Source organism: Pleurodeles waltl, chromosome 10, assembly GCF_031143425.1.
Source record: "Pleurodeles waltl isolate 20211129_DDA chromosome 10, aPleWal1.hap1.20221129, whole genome shotgun sequence".
Classification (NCBI taxonomy): Eukaryota; Metazoa; Chordata; class Amphibia; order Caudata; family Salamandridae; genus Pleurodeles; species Pleurodeles waltl.
In genome coordinates, this window is record NC_090449.1 from 398663213 (window position 1) to 398680006 (window position 16794).

At 42.6% G+C, this 16794-nt stretch overlaps 1 protein-coding gene across 5 annotated transcripts in view; it reads right to left on the minus strand.

The window, feature by feature from the left end:
• The window catches only part of IFT140 (intraflagellar transport 140), a 1792511-nt gene that overhangs the window by 124174 nt on the left and 1651543 nt on the right, over positions 1–16794 (minus strand). For all 5 annotated transcript variants that reach the window (XM_069210629.1, XM_069210628.1, XM_069210630.1 and 2 more), the window contains 4 exons: positions 14473–14568; positions 13209–13341; positions 12972–13115; positions 3576–3704 (listed from right to left, as the gene is read on the minus strand). In XM_069210629.1, coding sequence (XP_069066730.1) covers positions 3576–3704; positions 12972–13115; positions 13209–13341; positions 14473–14568 — 502 coding nt within the window. The remainder of the gene's footprint in view (positions 1–3575; positions 3705–12971; positions 13116–13208; positions 13342–14472; positions 14569–16794) is intronic.

The following is a 16794-nucleotide window of genomic DNA, read 5'->3' on the forward strand; positions in this document are numbered from 1 at the left end:
TAGTGAGGAATTCCTACAAAAAGAGACAAATATTAGTAAAATGCATTCCCATGTATGTAGGAGGCTGGCCTGGGTTGTAGTGGGTACCTTGGGTACTTACACCAGGTATAGTTATGCCTTATTAGTGAAATGTAGTAGTGTTATAGAGCTTAGGCTGATAGAGGTAGCTATAGCAGAGCAGCTTAGGCTGAACTAGGAGACATGCAAAGCTCCACCAATACCACCTATAGTTACACAGTACTTATACACAAGTAAAGACAATACCCAGTGTTATAAAAAATAAAGGTAGTTTATTTGGGTGACACAAGGCCAAAAATATCTTAGAGGCAATACTCCTTCTGGAGGTGAGTATTATACACAATATATACACTAGACACCAAAATAAGGTAAGTAATTAGACATAGGACAGTGCAAACAATAGGAAATGATATAAAATGCAATGGGAGAAAATAGGTCTAGGGGCAACACAAACCATATACTAAGAAAGGGGAATGCGAATCACGAGTTCCCCCCTAGAGAAGTGTAGTGTGTAGAGAATCGCTGGGAGAGTAAGAATACAGCAAAGGTAAGTAAAATACCCCACCCCAGAGCCCAGGAAAGTAGGAGTAAAGTACTGCAAGTTTCCTTAGGACACAGTACAAGTCGTGATTAGAGTTATTGCAAGAACCAAGCAAGACTGCAAACAACAAATGGTGGTTTCCTGGACCTGAAGACCTGCAAAGGAAGGAGACCAAGTCCAGAAGTCGAAAGAAGTTCCAGGAAGGACAGGAGCCCCTGCCAACTCAGGAGAGGGTGCAAAAGAAGAGTCCCTGGTTGGACAAAGACTGCAGAAATGCACCCAAGGAAGATGTCAGCGGGTTCCTGCTTGATGCACTGGATGTCCCACAGAGAGAAGTTGGATGCAGGCGAGTTTTGGCGCTGGATTCGTCCAACAAGTCTTGGTTCCAGCAAAGTCACGTTTTGCGTCAAAGGGGTGCTGTCTGGACACAGGCGGAACCTGGGGGCATCAACTCTGTGTGAGGAAGATGATGGGGCTCTCAGCACTTCAGAGACCCCTCAGAAGATCAGACAGCACCCATAGGAGTCCCAGCACACGGGGACAAAGGAGGTGTAAAATGCGGTTGGTGCAGCACTACAAATGAGGGTCCCACGCCGCGGGAGGTCAACTCAGCGAGTGCAAGTGCTGGGGACCTGGGCTAGGCTGTGCACAAAGGAATTTTGCAAATAGTGCACAGAGGCCTCAGGAGGCGAAGAAGACGCAGTGCACAGGGTTACTGTCGTTCTCGGGGAAGGCAAGGTCTTACCTCCTCTAAATTGGGACAGCAGGACCTCAGGACAGTCTGTGTCGAAGGGGTCCACCCTCTGTGTTCCAAGGTGCACGCTCGCCGTTCAGAGTGGAGTCCATGAGAACCAGTCGTCGACTTAGAAGGTGCTTGCTTGAGCAAGGAAGGGACTCCATCACTCCACGGGAGCTTTCTTCGTTCCTTCTGGTGCAGAGTGAAGACAGGGAGTCCCCAGAGCGTGCACACCATGGAAACTGTTGCAGTTGCTGGCTGTAGCTGAAGTTGCAGAGGAAAAGTAGCCCTTCTTGATACTTTGTTGCTGTTACAGCAGTTCCTGGAGCAGTCTGCGGTTGATCCGAGGTCAGAGGATGTAGTAGTAGTTGCAGAGGATTCCTGCTGGAAACTTGCAAGTAGAATATGAAGAGAACCACAGGAGAGACCCTAAATATCCCTGAGAGGGGGATTGGCTACCTTATCAGGTATGCACCTATCAGGAGGGGTCTCTGACGTCACCTGCTGGCACTGGCCACTCAGAGACCTCCAGAGTGTCCCCACATCTTAGAAAACAAGATGGCTAAATTCTGGAACACACTGGAGGAATTCTGGGCACCACCCTTGGGGTGGTGATGGACAGGGGAGTGGTCACTCCCCTCCCTTAGTCCAGTTTTGTGCCAGAGCAGGGACTGGGGGACCCTGAACCAGTGTAGACTGGCTTATGCAAGGAAGGCACCATCTCTGCCCTTCAAAGCATTTCCAGAGGCTGGGGAAGGCTACCACTCCCCAGCCTGTTAGACCCATTTCCAAAGGGAGAGGATGTAACACCCTCCTCCCAAAGGAAATGCTTTGTTCTGCCTTCCTGGGACTGAGCTGCTCAGACCCCAGGAGGGCAGAACCCTGTCTGTGAGGTGGCAGCAGCTGTAGGTGCATTGCAAGCCTCAGAGAGATGGTTTGGCAGTACTGGAGGTCCATGGTAGAGCCACCAGGATGCATGGAATTGGCTCCCCAATACCAGATTTGGAATAGGGGGACAATTCTATGATCTTAGCACCTTACACGGCCATATTCGGAATTACCATTGTGAAGCTACATATAGGTATTGACTTATATGTAGTGCACGCGTGTAATGGCGTCCCCGAATTGGCCCTGAACTATGTGGGGGCATCTTTGGTAGTGCGAGGGTGCCCTCACACTTAGTAACTGTGCACCTAACCTTCAGTAAATGAAGGTTAGACATATAGGTGACTTATAAGTTACTTAAGTGCAGTGAAAATGGCTGTGAAATATTTCACGCAGGCTGCAATGGCAGGCCTGTGGAAGGGTTTGTCTGAGCTCCTTATGGGTGGCAAAAGAAATGCTGCAGGCCATAAGGATCTCCTGGAACCTCAATGTCCGGGGTACCGAGATACCTTATACTAGGGACTTATGAGGGGGGTCCAGTGTGTCAATTGAAATTGGTAAATGAAGTCACTAGCCTATAGTGCCAAATTTAAAAGCAGAGACAGCATAAGCACTGAGGTTCTGATTAGCAGAGCCTCAGTGACACAGTTAAGCAATATACACAACACACACATTAGGCCATAAATTATGAGCACTGGGGTCCTGACCAGCAGGATCCCAGTGAGACAGGCAAAAACATACTGACATACAAGTAAAAATGGGAGTAACATGCCAAGAAAGATGGTACTTTCCTACAATGTATGAAAGCCCTTGCTAAATCCACATTAGTAATAATCTGGGAAAGAGTAAACGAGATAGGGATGCTCACACAAGGGCTTATCTTAAAGGGGTCATGTGGTGAATGATATTACAATATATCTCAGAACCACGAAGTCATCAAAAAAAGAACCTTATAGAATGCTTCTTGTTGGTAATTCTTAGCGATGCAGAACTGAGTATAAAAAACTCTATTTTTTCTTCATTGGATAGCTCCTTTAAAGAAAAGGCCTAGCACATTACATAGTTCATTGAGTCCTCATGAGACACAAAGACATAATTAAGAGGTCTGGTATTTCTGAACATCTTTTTGTTGAGGTTTACATCTCCAAACATTAAAAAGCCTCTAGTACAAGAAGCCAGGGCTGAGTCAGGAAAATATAGCTATTTGTGGAGACAAAGGGTCTGATTACGACCTTGGCAGAGGGGATTACTCTGAAACAATTGTGACAGATATACCGTATTACAAGTTACATAGGATATAATGGAACTTGTAATACGGTGGGCGGGATATCGGTCACGTTTGTGACAGAGTAATCCCCTCTGGTAAGGTTGTAATCAGGCCCAAACTGTCCTTACCTTATGGTACAGCATGACTGCTCTGTCCATCTGCTCGCCTTTCTCCTCATAGTAGTGAGCAGCTTCCATCATATCCTCAGGGGTGCTCAGCAGTGCCAGATTCATCAACTGGTCGTCCAGGTTATTTTCCTAGGTAAACAAAATATGTTTATGATGCACTCTATTTGAAGATTCCTGTGCCATCAATGAAAGTGATAGAACCCTTAAGCCCTCCAATTCTAGGCTAGTGCCCTCATTAAATGGCTCAACAAGTAACTGATAAAGATTCTACTTCTTTATTTTATTTCACATTCTTTACACTGCTACCTTGACTATTCACTCTTGCCCACATATCCCATTAAATGGCTACCTGTTCTGGGATTTTACCCATTGTTGATCTCTGATAACACAATAATATTTATCTATTTACAACTTTTGTCCTAAAAGGCTCCAATAGGGCACAAAAATCTAAGATGCTGTGTAAGCTGCAGAACTATACAAAGCTAAAAAGCATATTGTGGATGGCCGTAGTTTGACTACTCTATCTGAAATTGGTCTGCATAGAACTACTGAATCCTATAACTTTTCTTACACTTTGTAATGCCAGTCTGGTAATCTTTGTTCTCTACAGAAAGGGGAAACATTGTTTTGGATACATTTCACCAAGAATGCAGAGGAATAGTGAATTAAACAGTTCAGGTGTACCCATTAAAAATCTGTCACAATTTTACATGGCCAGTTGTGACCATCTTGTTTCTTCTTATTTCAGAAAGGAACCAAGCCACTCTTGTGGTGAGCGTTTTCACTTAGCAAAACTGGACACAACAAGGACATACTGAACAGACATTCCCAGATAACAAAACCTTGCTTATAGCAATAAGAGTGTCTTGTAATATTGTTGATTAGCTCCTACCACAACATGTAGAATCTCTTCTAAAAGAGCAAAGCCATAAAATCATAACTGCTCAGGAGGAAGCCTTAATCAGTATACTGCAAGGGTGTGGGTGTGACACTCTGATCACTTCCTGAGATAATGGAGTCCCCAGGCATAACCCACATGCGTCCTTGACTAGAAAGTGGCTTAGTACTTTTCAGATCATATATGTTTTGAACGTCTTTTGACTCTATGAAACACAAAGAAATTGAGAACTGGTGGTCCTTACAGAATTTCTATGACTTTTGCTACTAGCCTATTTTTTAAACCTTTCTAAAACTCTGAATCTCTCACTCACTATGAGTATATGTTCAACTCATTGAAGAAAGATGGCTTTATCATCCCTACTGTCAAAACTGATGCACTTCCTGGTACACCCTCTAATTTCTTTCTGTATCTAAGAAGCTGGTGGCTGCTAAACGTTTTGAAAAAACAATGACAGTCTCGCAAAGTCACAATGTGGACTTTCAGCAATACTGGGACAGACGTCAAAGGGATTCAGCTGGGCATGGACATAGGTTCGAAACAAGTAGGTGGACTCAATGCCTGCATTATGCTGCCACTTTTACTCTCAATCCTTATCCTTCTAGACTGCTTAGAGGTCTTTGACACTGTTGACCATTTCTGCTTAATTATTCACCTAGAAGAGATCAAGGTCAGAGGCCCGCCCTGACCCTGCAAAGACAGAATGAAGAGCAACAGGGACCCTGGAAATAAACTTCAGGGTGGTGCGTAAAGTGACTTAGTCCTTTGCGAAGTGTTGATTCCATTTTTTTTATCCTAAAGCATTTGTTGTCAAGGCTAAGAGGTGTGCTGTCTTCAATGAAAGATAATTGAGAGCTGCCCTATGAATAGGTGAAAAAGGCAGCAGGATCAGATTTTTCACTGTGTCCAGCTCCTATGGCACTGGAAGTTGTTAAACTAGAGGAAAAGCCCTGCATAAACCTTTAATATATTGCTTAGTGATCCTTTGGGAAAGCAAGCATGAAAAAAAATCACAGATTTCTGAACCTTGATAGACTGCTGCCAGATGGATCCTGTCGGAGGTATAACTTTAGGTCTTACCTACCCAGAGTGAGCAGGATAAGGCACAATTTGGTGTAGTTGCACCAAAATATGACTCAGACCTTTAGTCACACACCATAGACAGAAATCTTTCCACTTGCATTGTATTTATCAGTTGTAGGCGGGTCAGATGTATGTGGCTAAATTTCTCTTCAATCCGCAGAGATGTCTCGATATCTGAAGTCAAGGTGTTCAGGAACCAAACTGTTGGTCTGTGGCTTCAGGTAGTGATGCAGGACCTGTCCATCGTGTCTGGGGAGAGGTTTCAAATGGACCTTCAGGCCAATCTGTGAGTACGAGGGCAGCCAGAAAAAGCTCATGTACTAAAATTGTTGACCATGAATACGTCTTCTCAGTTGCAGTAAGCTTTGGATGAGGATAAACAGTGGGACGGTATAGGCAAAGATGTTCAACCACATCATCGAGAACTCATTGCCCCTGGATCGTGGTTGTCAATACCTGCTTCCTAAGCAGAGGCATGCATTTTTGGCACTGCAGGGTGGTAAACAGGCCCAGGATTGCATCACTCAATCTCCTCATGATCTGCTGAAGCTGCTGTTCGTTAAGCTCTCACTCATGGCAGTCTGACATTGAGCGACTGAGGGCATCTGAGTGCTTGTTCTTGATCACTGGTAAATGTTCCACAGTAATATTGGTTTACAATTGCCCATTCCCTTATAAATTGTGCCTCATCTTACAGAGAACGGAACATTATGCATCCTTGTTTGAATATGTAATATATGGAGGTTGTGTTGCTGGTTCTAATCAGAACAGTTTGGTTGCAAGAATATGGAAGGAATGTGTGCGAACCCATGCACGTGGTCCATAGTTCTGGGATTTGGAGGGATACATAATCCTCGGATCACAAAGAGTGAAAAGTTCCTGTAAGTGAGCTCCCCAAATCTTTATGAAGGCATCTGTCGTTGTAGTGATTCTGGCTGTTGTAGGCTTAAGTGGGAGGGATGCATTAAGGTTTCCTGGAAATCTTCACCACAGCAGAGCTTGTTTTAGGGGATGAATGACAATCACAATATTGTCCCATGACCCTTTCACTTGCTTCCATTGGGGCACAAGTTCCTGTTGGATCAACTCATCCACTGAAAGCAAAGCAAAATAAGTCATTTACACATTGAGCATCAGTCTCAGCTGAAGGAACAGGCTGCTACAAGCCTTTGCGGAGCTACTGGTGTCCTCAATTGACAGTGCTTTCGTTATGGAAATAAATGGCAGCCCTGTATCCCAAGATAGGCTGCCACCAGAGCCAGATACTTAGTAAACATCCCAGAGGCAGATTTCTGGCCAAAAGGGGGTGCTCTAAACTGATACTGCTGCCCCGCCAATGTGAAATGCAAATACGGTCAGTGTTTTGGGTGAAAGGTGATATATAAGTAAGTGTTCTACAGATCCAGTAAGGTGAGGAATCCAGCAGCAATAGAGGGACCTCTTAGCAGGCTACCATGCGAAAGCACAAATTTTTTAGGAACTTGTTGAGTTCCCGGAGATCCAGGATCAGTCACCAACTTCCCTGACATCTTTCAATCCTATAAGAAGCTGGAACACAAGCAGAGGATACTTTGTGTTGGGGAACTTTTTTCCACTTCTCCTTTTAGGGCAAGGAGTCCCCTTTGAAGTTTTTGAGAGTTCAAATGATGTTCCTTAGCTGAATGGAGACAAGCAGGCATTTGGAGACCTAGCAGGTGCCTGACTGCCGAATATATAGCACTTAGACGTCAGTTGTTATTTTCCTCCATTTATATGTAAATTGTGATAACATCCCTGTCATTCCCACAACAACCAAAGGGTCATAGCAAAGGCAGTGTTAGGAAGTCAGGAGCGCATGTTGTTGTCCTGACAGGGTGATTTGGATTGCTCTGTTCATTTTGTCTGAAGGTAACTGGTCAGTCAGACGCTGTTGTCCTCTGACGGTGGTGTAATCCTAGTTATATCCTGACTGCCTATAAGCACAGTAGTGTCTCCCTGGCGGCTACACCGTTCTCAGGTATCCCTGCCATCTTCTGAAGACAGGAAGTGAAGCCTGTCTTTTATGTGAGGGCACGGGGGTTGGGTGGGGTGGGGTGTGGTGTGTGTCTCAACACAGTTCCAAAAGAGATTTTACCTGTCAAAGGGCCGGTTGAGAATCTTAAATCGCACCTCAGGGCGGAAAGGGAAATAGATGTATTTTAACCTATCTTCTAAGAACTGCAGCTTCCTGCTAACTCACAGAGGTCTGCACTGGTGAAAGTTGTTGCTATATTTATTACAGTTGCAGAGGTGTTTTGTTCCTTTTTAGCAGTGTCTTTGAGTTTTCTGTTCTTATGGATGAGACTGGCTAGAGTGTATCTGTATCTGGTTGTCACACTGTACCAAAATGGAAATGGCTGCATTAATGGAGGTCGAGCAATGGAGCTGACCCTGCAACCGAGGTTATTTATTAAGGTTTCATTTCTGTACAGGGATGTAAATGCAGGTGACTTCTCAAAGTCCTTTGTACTGGCACTGTAAGGATGTAATCTATCTAGGTATGACCAGTGAGGCTTGCTGGCACTGACTGAAGGCTCTACATTTTTTACAAGCGTGAAATAATAAACTGAGCAGTAGCAGGCCTCTTCATCAGCTTACAACCCCTCGCTCCAGATGTGGTCCAGAAGCGGGATCAACTTCACTGACTTCCTATGCTGTTCTTCTAAGTCATATAGAAAGCAGTCTTTTACTGATCTCATCAGTGGAAGACCAAAGTTCATGGTGACAGTCAAGCAGAGAATGGTATACCCTGAGGAGCCCAAGGATTTCCCACTGCTCACATTAGTAATATCTACCCCAGATAGTGGCAAGCTGTTGTCCTGCCTATAACATACCATCACACAGCTATGTCCTGCCGGTCTGGAACTATCTAGAGCTCTAAGGGAAGACAACTTGGGACACACAATTCCGGTCAAATCTTGGTATACTGTTTGTTGTATGCAAACTAAACTGGTGTCCAGGAACCACTAACACAAGCTGTTACATTACAAATACCTTCACTGAGCTTACACAACTATGAAAGCCTTAGCTAACTTTGACCCCACAAGGCCACATCATTGCCCTAAATGCAAAGCAGGCCATACTGACTTTGTACACTTGACATGGAAGTGTGCTGTGATTGCCTCTTACTGGGAGATTTTTTCCAGGAACTCCCTTATGATTGAACAAACACTTCACCCAGATCCCTTGATGGCCCTGCTAGGTTATGGTAAACGTCTACCCCCAGGCCGGCGGCACTTCAGTGCCATTGTGCCCCTCCTAGCTAAAAGACAGGTGGCGCTCCATTGGGGCAGCAACAGGCCTCCAATTGTTGCTGCGTGGCTTAGGGATAAGATATATTGTGACACCACAAGTGAACTTTACACTTCATAACAACCATCGGCATATTTTGCAGCCACTACCTCCTAATATTGAACTCTGATGAGGAACATGAAGATGTGGACCAATGTCCTTTCCACTGATCTAAAACTAGTAACATGGATTGCTTAATGAATGTCCCAAGTTGAACAGCTGCGTAGCTTCATTGCTACTGTGTGCCAGTCATGTGGAGCTTTCGTTCCCCTGCTTACGATTCCTTTTTAATTGATCTTCTCCCTGCTTTCTTTTTTAGACTGTTCATGTGAGGAATGTCATCTGCTGTTTCGAACTGTGTAGCTGGTTTGGATTATTTTGCAAAACTGATAGTTTACAAAAAAAGCAGAGAATGGTAGAGAATGGCGATGTAGATATCTCGCTCATTTACCAGAATGAAGTATCTCCAGTAATCATTCTCTTAATGATTATCACCATAATCAGCAACATCCAGATCACCAACACAAACTTCTCCTCATTCTTGTTCATCCTCCAATCGCTGCTCTGCTCACAGTAGTAACTGCCTATATCTTCAAGTATTAGAAGTACTGTAAGCTTTGATGGAATATATTCCTTAAGATGAGGTGGAGGTTGATGACCATTGATGATAATGCTGAAAGATAAGAGGCAAAGACACTTGCAGTGGTGCAGCACTGGAAGGTTGTGCTGCAGAACCATCTTTTGAAAGATTGCCAACCTTTTTTACAGGGTACTAGGGAAGCAACAGGCATCTGCATCATAGGAGGGTACTGGCACCTGTGGGTCATCAATGTAGATCTCTTGTTGCCCACAAAAGGAAGAGGGCTTAAAAAATAGATATCTTCTCTATATAGCATGAAGTAAAATTATCCCAGAAACAGCTCACAGCACAGTGCAGCTGAGGCTAGGGCTCATATAATTCAAGGATGTTGAATAAAAGGGAGCAATTCTGCACAAATGTAGCAAAACTGTCAAGACAGAAGTTTTTCTGGTGACTTCCCTTACACATGACAGGTAGCAGAAATCGGAGCCATGGTGACATCTAGGAGGAGGTGAGGGCTCAGCGTATCTAACTTAGTGACTAAAGTTTGGGTTGTTTCAAATTAGATGGATGGAAGTGCAACTTAAACTAAGACTTCAAGTTGGGACTATGACATTTTCAACATGTTTATTGCTCTTTTAAAAGTACAGGGGACTACTAACCTGATGACCGGGAATGATTTAAGCATGTGCAGGTACAAAAAAACAAATGCTTGGGAACTTAGTTGATTTAGTTGAAGCATTTCTGTAAACTGTTATGCTACCGGAGGACGTTGCGAGTTCCTAGCCTGAGGCTGGCAGGTATTTTCACAAAGGTGGGGAACATTCATTGCTGTGACAACCTCTAGAGAGCAACAGTCATCAAAGGGTCAACTGTTACAAGGAACACAGTACAGAGGGGAAATAGACTTATCTTCCTAAACTTGAGTAGAAAGATACAAGCTAAACATCGTGATTTACTGCATTTGAGAGAAGAGTCTGTGAAATTGGGCCTGGTGCGAATAGAAGGAAGTTGGTCCTCTACAAGCTACATTGTTTGAGGTTCTCCTATTTGTAGTATCTTGGGCCCAAACAAGGGCAAAGCTTTATTGTGGGCACTGTTTATGGTTACTTATCGGTCCTGTTAGCCTTTCTTTGTTTGCCTGATCACCCCTTCTGATTCAAATCACCCGTTGTAATGTGTTTCTTAAATAGGTATTCTCATCTGTTTCAGTCTATTACCTTCACTGTGCCGCAGTGGGAGCTACTTTTGGTGTTAACATTCTTGATATTTTCTCCCTTTGAGCCTCTTCGCAGTTGCATTCTGAGGCTCATAATTTTGAAGACTGTGATTGTGATCACTTCTGGGTGTCACATCAGCAAGCTGCAGGCTTTATCAGTCCAGCTCCATATACTATCTTATTTCATGATCAAATGTCGCTTAGTAATTTCTCCCAATTGTGGTGTCACTTTCAAAACTGGGCCAGTCCATCAAGGTGTAGGTAGACATCAATGATTCTTTGCTTGAGGTGGTGAATAACGGTATAATATAATTACTGTTTTCTCACAGTGGATTACAGACAGCTGACAGACTGCCTTAGGTCTGTGGCTGGGCTGGTTACGCCCCTTGAGAGCTGGTTTAGTCTTGGTGTGAGAAATAAAGTAGTAAGAAGCATTGGCTAGGCCAATATGTGGGTTGTATGCGCCCAACCTTTGAGCTCTGTGAATGCTTGGTTTTTTTTTGTCATGGTTTCATTTGTGTGCAAATGTACAGCTTATGAAAGAGCAGAATATGGTCGCTTACAGTGAAGTTAGCTAATGGCTTAAGTAGGGTGCACATTCCCCCATGCTGTAAAGGGCAGAAGAAAAAGGTGAATGACACACTGGACAACAGACCAAAATCTGAAGATGGCTGGATGAAAGCCCTTAAAACTATATTATATACATTTAGTTTTAGTAAAATCAAATGGTCTTGGCTAACGCTTTAAACGGTCTATTTTGTCGCTGATCAGGGGGACATAGTGTGCTAAGACTTCTCCATTATTTGCCTGTATCTCCTACCTTTACTTGCTGCTTCTGATGGAGATAATCTCTAGTTTGGATCCTGTTTAAGGTACAGAGTATTAAAAGTACGCTGGGGCTTAATTAGAGTGCTCTGAGGAAATGTAATCATCGGGGCCTAAGAGGCGATTCAAACTTAATGGAACCAAAACAGAAATTATTGTCTTTGAGACACTGCCCAAATTAAGCCCTCTCCTACCCTTCTGATCTTCCCACAAAGTCTGTAATCTCTTGCATTCATCATCTGTTGTGAAAAACATTTGTTTCCTTCTTGACCGAGTTTTAAAGTAGTACAAGTTATATCGAGAGCTGAACTATGATACTTTATGTTTAGACAGGACAAAACCAAAATAGTCCATGTGTGAAAACACCAAAATACAGGTATCCGTGTCCACCTTGTGCTTGTCTCTTCGGAGAAGAGACTGTCTCTCTCTCTCACCGGAACAGAACTGCACTGGTCCACAGTATAGTGCAGATTTCACTTTATTTCCCTAGGTATCACTCATAGATATCTTTGTGCTACAATACCCAAACATTTCCTGATCAAAGTCTGTTTCTATAACTGAAGGGCTGTGAATCGGTTAATAAATATCATGCCCACCCACACACAGTCTTGCCATTATCAAGAAGGGGGGCCTAGACGCCTAGAATGCACATCACCGGCATCTGCTGCAAACTCTGCCCAAGTGTCTTTGGGGCACCTGAATAGCCCTCCATCAGAAGCATAAAAAGTGTTCCATGGTCCTTGATGAAAGGAAGGAAAATGACCTCTTTTCTGCCAGTTGGCTAGTAAAAAACTGCTATAACAAGGATTCAGTGAGCCACTCCTTACACCCCTGGGCCTTGGTGTCACTGCATCTGCTGCACTAAAGATAACTTCCCCTCAGCACATAATACCAAATCCAAGAACCACCCACTCATTTTATATTTTTACAATGCCCTACAGACACGTTTCCCCAAATTTAACAACTGACACTTGTGAGCTGCCATATTTTTCTCTCTTTACTCTCCACATCATATGACTCTCAGACCCCTAGGCCATGATCCTCATTAGAAGGGAAGAAAGATTTCTTCATACCATTTAATAATGTAATCCTTGACTTCTCTGCTTAAACAGTCTACCATGGGACAACCTACAATGTTCGTGATTTGAAGTCTGAGCAATAGGAACACAAATGTATTTCAAATATTTCATTCAACAAGAGAATGGGCATGTTTAATCACTACAGACCTTAGACTGTGTGTAGTTTGCTGTGCCACCAAGGAAAGGCAAAGCACAGACTCTCCACCAGACCAGTTATCAATTCCCTGGAGATTCATTGAGCCTTACACACAGAAGTTCAAGCAGCAAAATAATGATCATTTTCTAAGCTAATAACACTATGTTTTCTTTAACTTTCTGTCCAATATCATCAGGCCGAGAAGGGTTGATTCTCCACTGCATTAATCCAGAACTTTTAGAGTCTGCTGTCAAGACCTTTATGTACCTTACACAAGCGAATGGCATTATTGTAAGCCTGTGCCCTCGTGTAGAAGTGCACAGCCTGCTTCAGCTCATCCTGACTCTCATACTGCCGAGCAAGATGGTAGGATGCCGCCCAGTTTCCAGTTTCGTTAGCTATTTCAGCTGCCTGTAAAAGAGGATCATATAGTGACCATGTGCCTCAGAGGAACAGTTGTCTTTACTGCACAGGAACATAGTGTTTTACTAGAAGGGAACTTACCCGCTGGATGTTTCCCAGGAAGCAGTGAACACGAACAAGTGAGAGGTAATCTTGTGCCAGCTCATAATACTTCAAAGCTGCATCCATGTCTGCTTGACTTTCTAGATACTGGGCCCACCACTTCCACAAGCTCCTGAAGACATGCATAACAACAAGGTCACCTTCATGTCTTGATCCATGTAGCAATGACAGGCACTACATTAGCCGGCTGCAATTCTTCCATAGCCATCTCTCACCAGAATGAATCTGTGCTCTGTACACGTGTCTTTGCTCACAGAGAATGAACACATTAACTGACCACTCGATTTTGCAGGCTAACTCACTTGCTTTTCATGGATTTCCAATGAGTCTAGGACAAGACTGATCTTATAAGCTGCCTTTCGATCATTCAATATTTTGATTAAACAATTGCCCGCTGTTGGCATGGATCATTAACCAATGCTTACCAGCCTAATCTAACTCTTTATGTTGAAAGCCTTTAGCTTTGTTATCTCAACCAAACACTGTTAGACAATCACTCCTGTCAGTTCATCTACCAAACACTCAACTTAGGTTTAAGTATGAATAAATATCCCACTTTCGCCAGGGGCGTCACTCATTCCTTGCTGGAAAATAAACATTCTTTCGAAAACAGGCCAGTTAATTATTTATCTATTTAGCAATGGAGGCATTGACCACAAACTCCAGTGTCAGGGTTACGCTTTCACTAACCCGCTGGACGAACTGGGCGAAAGCATCGACCTGAACCGGCTACACTCACAATGCAACTCCCTCTCTTTTTCCAACCACACATCTACAGACCTATTTCACAATTGCTCACAAAATCGTAATGTTCTAATACGTTAGGCAATTCACTTGTGTAATGGCCAAAATGAGTACTAAACGGTGTATAGGAGGATCTCAATAATCAAAGCAAGGAAAAAAACGATTTCAAAACTCTGATTCAGGAATATTTTGATTTTACAAAGCACATCATTCAATGTATGATGCATGGCATTTAGCTCATTATCAGCCAACGGAATTCTAATGGGGCGTTCACTGGAACAACTACGGTTTATCTACAGAATACTAAAGTGGCAAAGCTTAGCGAAAACTTTCAGAGTGATGGTACAGTTCATCATTCAGTACCCACGACCAACAGAGAACACACTGTAGGGCAAACGCCACTCACTCTTCCAAAGAACTGCGGTGTGCACGACAAAGGAAACACGGTGCTAAGGAGTACCTGCCACGGGCCTCCACTCGAAGGAGTGACAACACTTACTTATCTTTTGACTTATTGATGTAGATTTCTAATGATTGCGGGTCATCTAGGAGCATCCTGGGAACCTCAAATCGATGGGTGTCTGACTTCTCATAGCTGCGGAGAAAAGGTGCAGAGGATCTCAATAATCACATCGTCCAGAAAAAAACGATATCAGAATTCTTTGACACAAGAATATTTGGATTTTACAAACGGCAGCATCCCATGTACACAGCATTATGTTTTTCTAAGCAGCAGCAGACAAACATGACTGTTTCTGTGCTCAACAACGGAGCACTGTTTACCAAGCAAAGAAATAAAGCACATAGATTCACACCCTTTGATCTCAGTGTGCAATATTCGAAACAGACAGGAACATTTGGCATCGAAGATAGTTCTGAAAGATAATGTACAACCAGGACTCATGATGAATAGTGTTTTGTCAGAGAGTTAAACATCTGGATTAAAGTGTAATGAGCCTACATAACGCAGAGACCCTTTTGATCTTCTCCTAGAAAAATGTACACAGCCCCATATTGGAATCAGAGTAGCAACCTAGTAATTCTTAAAATAAACATGAAAGAAGATCTTTCTAAAAGAAGAAAGAAGGGCCTTCTAATGTCAGGAAAAAGTACCCTTTATTGTCCGAATGAGAGGCAAATTTCTTTAAAAAGGATAGCAATAGGACTTCATTGCTCAACATCCTGTGAGCCTAGGCAAATTACTTACTCACCCTGTGCCTAAAAAAAATATAACATAGACTGGTTCGTAATACAAGTTGCACATCAGCCTTTTGCAAGATAGCAATTCTGGTAAAAAAAATCAGCCAAGCGCGGGAGGGACCAAAGAGGTCGGTATGTGATGATTGACTGGTGTAGCAAAGGGAGACTGTGAACTCGTACATCAAAAAATACTAATAGTAACAATAATTATAATGCTATTGAAAAATAATAGGTTCAAGAAATAACATAACATAATGTACAATGATTAAAGATTTGATTAAATATCAGAAGTTTCTGTCAGGTGAGTATTTTGAATGTAAATAGAAAACAAATGCAGAACAGAGCAATATTATGGAAGGTATATAAGACGGTACCTCAGAGCAAGGCTACAGATTTTGAGAATGCTGAGAAAGAACAATAAGGAATAAGACAAAGCTGGTAAAGAAGAACATAAATGAACTGGACAAATGATACAGGAGAACTATGATTCTGGGCTACTACGTGAAAACTGGTTTCTATTGTTAAAGCAGGAGGATTCATTAAACCTTCTTTTTCAATCATGACATATGGGCAACGCATTTTCCACACCAACACGAATAAATCATGCATATATCAAGGCAATGCCTACAGGCTTAGCAAGAAATGGAAGTATCCCAACTTATTTCCAAAGTGCAAACTATTTTCTGGGTAGCTCATCTGTATCATTTCGCAAAGTTCATTTTCTGGAGACAGTAATCTCTTTTTGCTCACATGAGTTTAAAATGTAGTACAACAAAGAACTGTGGTTATTTTGGAAGCCGAACCCCAATAAACTTCTGACCCCTATTTTATTTGATATCAGAATTTACCTTAGACGTTTCAGAGTCTACCCTTCCCATTAATAGAATTTAGCAGAGTAAAATCATAATTATAAACTGGGACCACTTAAGAGGTGAATTCTAAATCAAAATTAAGTTTAAAGGGTTTAATACAGAATTGTCAAATAAACATTAATGATAAATGTGTATATTTTGCCATACAGGCTCAGACACAATACAAAATCACAAACAGTGATAATTAATAAAAAACTCGAAATTTTAAGAGTCAAACTCGCAAAGAGTACTGACAGCATTCTAAGGGCCATATGTACAAACACTTTTTCCCATAGACACAGAATGGGGAAAAACCTTTGCTACATCTGGCCCCAAGTGAGGAAATCTCAAAATAACTGGACAGAGTTTCAGGAGGTTGTGCATCATTAAAATTCCTAATTTGCCCTAATAAATTTTCACCCAAAACTGGACATGAGAAAAAAAGACTGACACCAGTATTACCTATTTTAAAAGCACTGTTAGGGTTAAATGTTTAACAGACTCAATCAGTCCCTTACAGATTTATGATTGAAGGCTGCAAGACAGACGAAAATAGATGTCAATTGTGAGTTCTTGACCAGGTGAGCTATCCTGACTGCCAATATAAGATAACCTTCTGGATGAAGGGAAATAGGTAGATCAATGAGGAACATGTATCTAAAATACAGGCTAGAAACAAACACCACATTGACAAAGATTCAAAGAGTAGTTGATCAAATGCAGTGGGGCAAAACTGGGATCAAACGTTTTGTATCTGGTTCTTTTTATTA